The following is a 9,338-nucleotide window of genomic DNA, read 5'->3' on the forward strand; positions in this document are numbered from 1 at the left end:
CTCCCGGCCGTACGTAGTCAGGCATGGCGATGGCACCTCCGTCATCAGGCGGCCTGGAAACCAAGCACTTCATCCTGGCTGCCCTCGCGGCAACCCTCGTCGCGGCGACGGTCGTCACCGTCGTCTCCGTGGTGCTGAGCCCGGCGCGCCTCAGCTTCTCCGTCACCGACGCGCGCAACGACTTCACGAGCGACCCGGCGCGCTTGTTCCTCACCCTCGCCGCCCACAACCCCAGCCGGCGCGCGGCGGTGCAGTACCAGAGCATCTTCGTCGACGTGAGCAACAGCAGCGGGGGGTGGGGGTTGAACTGGATGAGGGCCAACGTGTCGGCGCACCTGCCGCTGTACCAGCCGAGGCGCAGCGAGAGAAAGGTGAACGCGACGGTGTCCATGGTGGGGCTGGCCGGCGAGGAGTTCACGGGGAACAGGACCAGCCACAGCTTCAGCGTCACGGTCACCGCCGTGGCGCGGTTCAAGGTCCGCGTCGCGCGGACAAGGCTCTACGACATCAAGGTCTACTGCGGGAACGTCGACTTCTTCGGCAACGCGAGCACAAGAGCCGACTGCCAGCCTGCCGCTTAACCCTACACACATTGGCATAATGACATATGCATGTAAATCCGTGTTTGTGACTTTGTGTTATTACAGTAGCCTTGTAGTCTAATGGGACTTTGCGAAGTTTATTTGCTGGTTATATAGTAGTAGTGTAATTTTCTCCTCTTTTTATTTTGGCTATGCAGTATGCACCCTCATATTTCAGGATCGAGATAGTAGTAACTAAACTTTTAGTTCACTTTTGTGGAAAAATTTTTCTATGTTAGCCGGTTCTCACTTCTCAGTACCCTCTCCTCTTCGTAACACATGTATTTTGCACTCACCGCTAGCTTCTCTCTCTCTCTCGATCTCTCTACCACCCACCCCCCAAACAAACATAGGTCTCCCGGTCGTCACATTCTTTATCAAACCAACCATGAATTCCTTTTTTTTTCTTAAAGCGTGATTTTCAGCACATTACAGACGCAATGGCATGGCAAACAGTCGTATACATGCATGCACATTCAACCTCAATCAACGCCAACACCCGTACAGCCGTACTCTATACACTGAGGCGATGGATCTCGTGATTGGCTAACTCGCCACAAGTCCTTCGAGGTTACTTGCACGTCACCTACTACACACTGAAAGCATAGTAATGGTTTTGTTTTTACAAAACTCCCAAAAAATGCGAGTACCACGCGTGTCAAGTCAAAAAACTCAAGTGGGTAGATATATATATATATATATTCAACCGCAACAAAATTAACTAGTTGAGCTACACTTTGTTCATTCGCTACCTCCTCGTCCACCTTTTCCTCTTCCTCCTCTTGCTCATCCCACCAAGCAATTAATGCTACCATCAAAATAGGCCACGATGGTTTAAAGTATGGCATGCACAGTCCTTATATTTCGAGATGGAGGTAGTAGCCAGCAGCTCCTTATATATCTCAACTTTCAATTCAATTTTGTGAAACCCCTACCGTATTAGCTGGGACGATATTATATTTCTCCTACTCTACATACTCAATTTATTTTCACTCCCTACAAACCTACCGTCACAATGCAACTCCTATCAAGTCAAATAGGAATTGCCACTTTTCTAAGAAAAAAACATATATACTCTACTGTTTACCACTATAAACACCTCTGAGAGGTTAGACCAACGGACATTAAGAATTGTAGGCGCCTCGTTGTCCAATGACAACAAAAATACTTTTGTTCTTAGAATAAATTTAAGAAAATGCAATGACTAGACCCATGCAGGGCCGGATCCAGAATGGGGCTGCGCCCCGAGCTGAGCTGCTGATTCACATTCAAAACAGTCTGATCTTCCTTCCTAGGCCTCCTTTTGTCTAATTAAGATCATAGTTTTTTAAGCTAAACACCACATATGTTACAGGGGCTACATGGACTCGCCCCAGGCTGCAGCCCGGGCCCTGGATCCGCCCCTGGATCCATGCCAAGTTCAAGACTTCAATCTATTAGATAGTTTCCAAAACAAGGAACTTAATTAGCCGTGGTACACTCTGTTTTGTGATCATCCTCCTCATTCAATTCCTCTTCCTCCTCTTGCTACTTCTCCGGCAAATTAAAAGAACAAATGCTAAAAAATAGGCCACCATGGTGAATTTTTTTCAATAGAGCCTGAAAAAGTCAGGACATACGAGTACTACCAAAGTCTACGCAATATATTTTTTTCTGAAATAGGCCATGTATATGGTATCATATATATTAAGTTGCGATAAGATGACAGAAATGACCCTAGCAGTCCGTCGGTAGCCTGGTATGAAACAACGCCACTCACTTTAACGAATGATCATTCCAAAAGCCATGCAAGGATCCGTGTTCATGACACCCATCTCAAAAGTGGCGCGTTCCTAATATTGAAGTTGAGCACATCCCCACTTTTGAGATGGGTGTCATGAACACGGATCCTTGCATGGCTTTTGGAATGATCATTCGTTAAAGTGAGTGGCGTTGTTTCCTACCAGGCTACCGACGGACTGCTAGGGTATGCCCTTAAAAGCCGTGAGTAGTATACTTAGTTCAAGTTCAGTAGTGCTTTTATGCTTTATATTAGGTTATAAAAAACAAAGATAAAGAGTTAGTAGTGCAATAGTGCTTGTTCTCTTGCTTGCCCTTTTCTGTTAAAAAAACCGTTAATGGGAATCGTGTAACTGGTTCATGATGGAGGCAATCTGGATGCTTTATTCGATTCTTCCGACCAACCATTATTAGCCTTTCCTCGGCCCTCTCGGATACCCATTGTTCCATGCATATTTTTTTTTAAATTTGAGAGGATCCTTGGCAAATGGTCCCTGTCCCTGTGCATGCTTTACGGTGCCAAGTGCCTATATAAATATGCTTCCTCTGTCCGTTAAATACATCAATTCTAAGAGTTCTCTTAAGTCAATTTTTTATATTTCACTAAATTTATAGAAAAATGCAAAAAATTATGAAGCCAAAAGACACATTATAAAAATATAGTTTACGGTGTATCTAATCTAATAATAATAATTTGGTGCCATAAATCTTGACGCCCTTTTTTCTATAAACTCGACCAAAACTTAAAGAAGTTTGACTTAAGACAACTATAAAAGTTAATTTACTTAACTTTTTTGGACGATATTTTGGCAACTAGCTAGGCTCCAACATCATGGGGGGTATACATGGTGGTACTTACTCCCTTCGGTCTAGTTTATAAGACATCTTCTAGTATAGCACGATTTTCTAAATTATATTTGTGAAATGTCTTTTAAAATGGACTTACTCGTGACCTATGCGAAATGTCTTTTAAAATGGACTAGAGGGAGTATTACTCAAGAATGAGATCCCTAGCTAGTGACAAAAAATAGACATTATATTGCGAGCGGATGATCATGTCACACCCAATTTTAAGGATAAAATTGAATGCACTAATTCATGTGTGCCCAGGGATCAGTCACACACACAAGCTGACAAATTATAAAAGAGTATCATCACAGTATATCTTACATTACGATAATAACATAACTTAGTCTTACACATCACAGCGAAAAAGTAAAAGATAACTCTCTCTCGTGGAACACCATCACAGGGAAGGTCAACTGGTTGACCACAAGCCTAATAATCCTCAGGAAACTCCTCATACACGTTGTCATCTATTACCCATCCAGGATTTTTATCCAAATATAGAAAGTAAACAAGCATAAGTACTTCCCGTACTCAACAAGATAACATGGGGTTATGAAGCTCAAAAAGGAATGACACTGGTTTACTGCCGTTAGCACTTTTAGTAAGTCAAGATTTTATTATCAAGTATAATCAAGTTATGCTTAAGCTCCCATTTATACCCACATAATCAGATATCAGATCCATTTGTATCATATTATCATCGTATACCATCATAAATGAACCACAATGAGTATCCAATTATTCTATGAGTTTTTCGGGCCGCTCGTGACCGTGAGCACGACTGTTATAACAGTTTGTAACCCTCTGCAAAGGTGGTGCATATTCACCGCGAGTCGTGATTCCCATATGCCCGGGTTAATTACTCTTATGTCACTGCCAAGGTGAGCGGGCAGGGTACACTATGAAGCCATTTCATTGGTTTCTCTAACAAGTCAGGGTTGCTAGATTTCCTCGGTAGGCAGATGTAGGAACCCCCCCTTTCCTATGGCACATATCTATCGCGGCTATACACATAGGAACAGAGGCAGTCCTATACCCAACGTGGCAAGCCCCTTTTGCGCCATAAAGGTAACCTCTAACAAGCTAGAAAAGGTCCTATTACTGAGCTAAAGTCAGAGCCATATGACTCTCACGGTTGCACTGTCAGTCCTAGCTTTTGCCGACAGATAAGTCCTTATGGAGGGCCGGGAGCAACATGATCAAAAGTCATTTGCACCTTCGCCCTATGGATCAGTTGTTATAATTCATGTTATACTTTTAATTCCATAGAACCATTAACTATTGTGTAGATCATATTCAGTTAGAGCACTAGCAATCTACCCATATGCAATTAACCCATAGAAGTTAAGGGAACATGTCATCAAATGACTAGAATATCCTTATGGTTATTAAAGTTAGACACATGCACATGAGTAAATGATTAAAGTGAATAGGACATCAAGGTAGGCCCATGCTATACTTCCCTTGGTTCACAAACTCCTACTGATCCTGCTGGTCATCGAAGAACTCTTGATCTCCAACGTTCTCCTCACCATTTGAACGCGACCAACACGGCAACATACAATATTCCACGGGCATTCATGCGAAGCAAACAATTCCTACAGTTAGAACAGTACACCAACAGTATAGAAAACAAGATAAAATGTTTATGAAAATAATCTACGTCTCGCTACGATCACGTCAACGCGAAGTTCACGACAATCGGAGCTAAAACGCGAAAGTTATGAATTAAACGGGGTTTCCTATAGCACTCTATTTAATTAAACCTAACCATGAAATTTAAAAGTTGCAAAATTGATTAACAGTGGTAATAACACGTAGATTATGAAATTACGAAGCTAACGTAATTTGAACAGATCAATTCGGAGTTAAAACGAAGTTTTTATGAGCAAAACAAATCTAGTGGCATTTATGTAAATACTGAAAATGTATTTTGGACTAAAACAGTGTACTTTATGCTTTCCAAACGAGAAAACCTAGGAACTGCGCTAGGGACGGCGGGTTCAAATAGGTGAAACCAGGAGGGCTCTTAAGCAAATCTACCCATGAAGGGGTATCGGCCATTTTGGGCCGTCGATCAAGCAAGGGACGGCCTGGATTAGAGAGGGGAAGAGAGAGAGAGAGGGAGGCGCCGGCCGGAACAGTGGCTCGATGGCGGCGCGGCCATGGCCAACGGCAAGAACCTCACCGGCGCACGGGAAACGAGGCCTAGAAGCCTCGGTTTGCACATCCGAGAACATCCGGGGGATAGAGGGGGTGAAGGAGACCTCGGCCAGGCCGAGAATGGGGTCGGTGGACGTGATTGGCGCGGTGGTAGCCATGGCCGGCAGGCAAGAAGCTCCATGGCGTACTTGTCTAAGGCCCTAGAGGCCACGATTCGTCAAATTGAAAGCACCGAGAGAGAGAGAGAGGGGAACAAGTCGAAGCCCACCGCGACTTCAATCTGGGACGAACGCGGCTCGGGGACGGCTGTCCGCGCGGTGAGACGGACGGCGGAACTCGGCGCTCGCGGTGGCGGTTGCAGTGGCTTCCTCGGTGCCTGGCGATCGCGAAGAAGAGAGTGGGGAGGCAGCAGGGGTGCGCGCGGGGTCACGACACCCTTTTGTAGAGGCCGGGGCGCAGGGGGGCGCTCCCACGATGCAAGATGGGCGCGGCGGCGGTTTCGGCTTGGACCCGGCGTGGCGGTTGCGGGAGGAGGGAGACGACGCCGACAGGTGGGGCCGGGTTGGCAGCGGCAGAGAGCGGGGTTGAGGCGCGCGGCAACAGCTGCCTGGTCGAGCTGGCCCGACGCGTTGCTAGGGCCGCGCGAGCCAGGGCGCGGGCGGCAGTTGCTGGCGATGCTGGGCTGCGACCGAGGAAACAGCTTGGCTCGGCTGGGCCGGCCCAAGAAGGAAAGAGGGGGAGGGCGAGCGGGCCGCGGGGAAGAAAGTGGGCCAGCAGGCCGAAAATGAAGAAGGGTGGGGAGGGAAAGGCATTTCCTTTTTTTTTTCCAAATCACATTTCCAAATTCATTTTCAAAGAGTTTTTGAATCATTTGAACTTTGAATCAAGACCAATCATCACAAAAATAAATATGCAGCAGCATGTATGCATAAAAAGGTTACTAACCTTATATTTGATTTTAATTTCCCAAAAAATTTAATTTTCTATATTTGAATGCTCACATAATAACCTAATTAAATCGAATTTTCTTATTTCAAAAGACTGAAATTTTTAGGTGTTACATATCATTTCTGTCATCTTATCGCAACTTAACATTATATTGCGACGCCGCCGTAGTGTTCCTTTCTCTGCGTGGCACCTCCATGTGTCTTCAGTATGTATTTAGTTCAAACCATAGCTTAAGTTAAGATGGCTCTTGTCCAAGCCAAATGTCATTAATCTAGATTTAAATTTTGATCTTATTAATTAGTTGCAATATTTTTTCCTCAAGTTAATAGATACTCTTGAGTTTATTTTACATGTTACACAAACTTCTATTGTATGCTATTAAAAATAATGATTTTAGGTCTTGAGATGCACTATTACTAAGCCCGTTTGGTTCCATGGAATTGACTGGATAGGCCGGCATTGGGGTATATTATCTCGAGTACAACCTAATTAATAGTTATCCATATTCATAGTATTCCACTCTAGTTCATTCTCACTGCTACTCTTCTGGAAGGATAAGAAAGGAAAAGAAAAAAAAATTCAGGTGACAGGAACAAAAAATGCATGGGCGCTGCGATAAAAATTCAGGCTCCAACATCATGGGGGGTATATATGGTGGTACTTACTCCCTCCGGTTTAGTTTATAAGACATCTTCTAATATAGCATGGTTTTCTAAATTATATTTGCGAAATGTCTTTTAAAATGGGCGTACTCGTGACCTATGCGAAATGTCTTTTAAAATGGACTAGAGGGAGTATTACTCAAGAATGAGATCACTAGCTAGTGACAAAAAATAGACATTATATTGCGAGCGGACGATCATTTCTGTCATCTTATCGCAACTTAACATATATATGACACCATATACATGGCCTATTTCACAAAAAAATATATTGCGTAGACTTTGGTAGTACTCGTATGTCATGACTTTTTTCAGGCTCTATTCAAAAAAATTCACCACGGTGGCCTATTTTTTAGCATTTGTTCTTTTAATTTGCCGGAGAAGTAGCAAGAGGAGGAAGAGAAATTGAATGAGGAGGATGATCACAAAACAGAGTGTACCACGGCTAATTAAGTTCCTTGTTTTGGAAACTATCTAATAGATTGAAGTCTTCAACTTGGCATGGGTCTAGTCATTGCATTTTCTTAAATTTATTCTAAGAACAAAAGTATTTTTGTTGTCATTGGACAATGAGGCGCCTACAATTCTTAATGTCCCTTGGTCTAATCTCTCAGAGGTGTTTATAGTGGTAAACAGTAGAGTATATATGTTTTTTTCTTAGAAAAGTGGCAATTCCTATTTGACTTGATAGGAGTTGCATTGTGACGGTAGGTTTGTAGGGAGTGAAAATAAATTGAGTATGTAGAGTAGGAGAAATATAATATCGTCCCAGCTAATACGGTAGGGGTTTCACAAAATTGAATTGAAAGTTGAGATATATAAGGAGCTGCTGGCTACTACCTCCATCTCGAAATATAAGGACTGTGCATGCCATACTTTAAACCATCGTGGCCTATTTTGATGGTAGCATTAATTGCTTGGTGGGATGAGCAAGAGGAGGAAGAGGAAAAGGTGGACGAGGAGGTAGCGAATGAACAAAGTGTAGCTCAACTAGTTAATTTTGTTGCGGTTGAACATATATATATATATATATATATATATATATATATATACCCACTTGAGTTTTTTGACTTGACACGCGTGGTACTCGCATTTTTTGGGAGTTTTGTAAAAACAAAACCATTACTATGCTTTCAGTGTGTAGTAGGTGACGTGCAAGTAACCTCGAAGGACTTGTGGCGAGTTAGCCAATCACGAGATCCATCGCCTCAGTGTATAGAGTACGGCTGTACGGGTGTGGGCGTTGATTGAGGTTGAATGTGCATGCATGTATACGACTGTTTGCCATGCCATTGCGTCTGTAATGTGCTGAAAATCACGCTTTAAGAAAAAAAAAGGAATTCATGGTTGGTTTGATAAAGAATGTGACGACCGGGAGACCTATGTTTGTTTGGGGGGTGGGTGGTAGAGAGATCGAGAGAGAGAGAAGCTAGCGGTGAGTGCAAAATACATGTGTTACGAAGAGGAGAGGGTACTGAGAAGTGAGAACCGGCTAACATAGAAAAATTTTCCACAAAAGTGAACTAAAAGTTGAATAGTTACTACTATCTCGATCCTGAAATATGAGGGTGCATACTACATAGCCAAAATAAAAGAGGAGAAAATTACACTACTACTATATAACCAGCAAATAAACTTCGCAAAGTCCCATTAGACTGCAAGGCTACTGTAATAACACAAAGTCACAAACACGGATCTACATGCATATGTCATTATGCCAATGTGTGTAGGGTTAAGCGGCAGGCTGGCAGTCGGCTCTTGTGCTCGCGTTGCCGAAGAAGTCGACGTTCCTGCAGTAGACCTTGATGTCGTAGAGCCTTGTCCGCGCGACGCGGACCTTGAACCACGCCACGGCGGTGACCGTGACGCTGAAGCTGTGGCTGGTCCTGTTCCCCGTGAACTCCTCCCCGGCGAGCCCCACCATGGACACCGTTGCGTTCACCTTTCTCTCGCTGCGCCTCAGCTGGTGCAGCGGCAGGCGCGCCGACACATTGGCCCTCATCCAGTTCAAGTCCCACACCCCGCTGCTGTTGCTCACGTCGACGAAGATGCTCCGGTACTGCACCGCCGCGCGCCGGCTGGCACTACATGAAAAATGGTTTGTAGCAACGGGACAAATTTTTTGTAGGGGCGGTTGGTGATGGAGCCGTCCCTACAGTGACGTGCTCGGGAGCCACTAGACCAGCCGCCACTACAAATAGCACAGTAGGGGCGGCTAATAATACAAGCCGCTCCTACAAATGTGATCGATTTGTAGAGACGGCTCACTCACCGATCGCCTCAGATGTTACGATTTGTAGGGGCGACTCAATCACCAGCCGTCCCTACAAATCAGTTGTACAACGAATATCTCCCA

General features: G+C 44.3%; 1 protein-coding gene across 1 annotated transcript; it reads left to right on the forward strand.

Moving 5' to 3' along the window:
• On the forward strand, positions 1-581 carry LOC136520406 (uncharacterized). The gene has a single exon (XM_066513911.1). It carries the CDS (start codon positions 24-26, stop codon positions 579-581), a length of 558 nt encoding a protein of 185 aa, XP_066370008.1. The 5' UTR covers positions 1-23.
• The last annotated feature ends 8,757 nt before the right edge of the window (positions 582-9,338 follow it).

Source organism: Miscanthus floridulus, chromosome 18 (genome assembly GCF_019320115.1).
Source record: "Miscanthus floridulus cultivar M001 chromosome 18, ASM1932011v1, whole genome shotgun sequence".
NCBI classification, from domain to species: Eukaryota; Viridiplantae; Streptophyta; class Magnoliopsida; order Poales; family Poaceae; genus Miscanthus; species Miscanthus floridulus.

Bases quoted from the DNA above. Each gene is read 5' to 3' on its own strand.
- LOC136520406 (XM_066513911.1), top strand. From the start codon at position 24: ATGGCGATGGCACCTCCGTCATCAGGCGGCCTGGAAACCAAGCACTTC.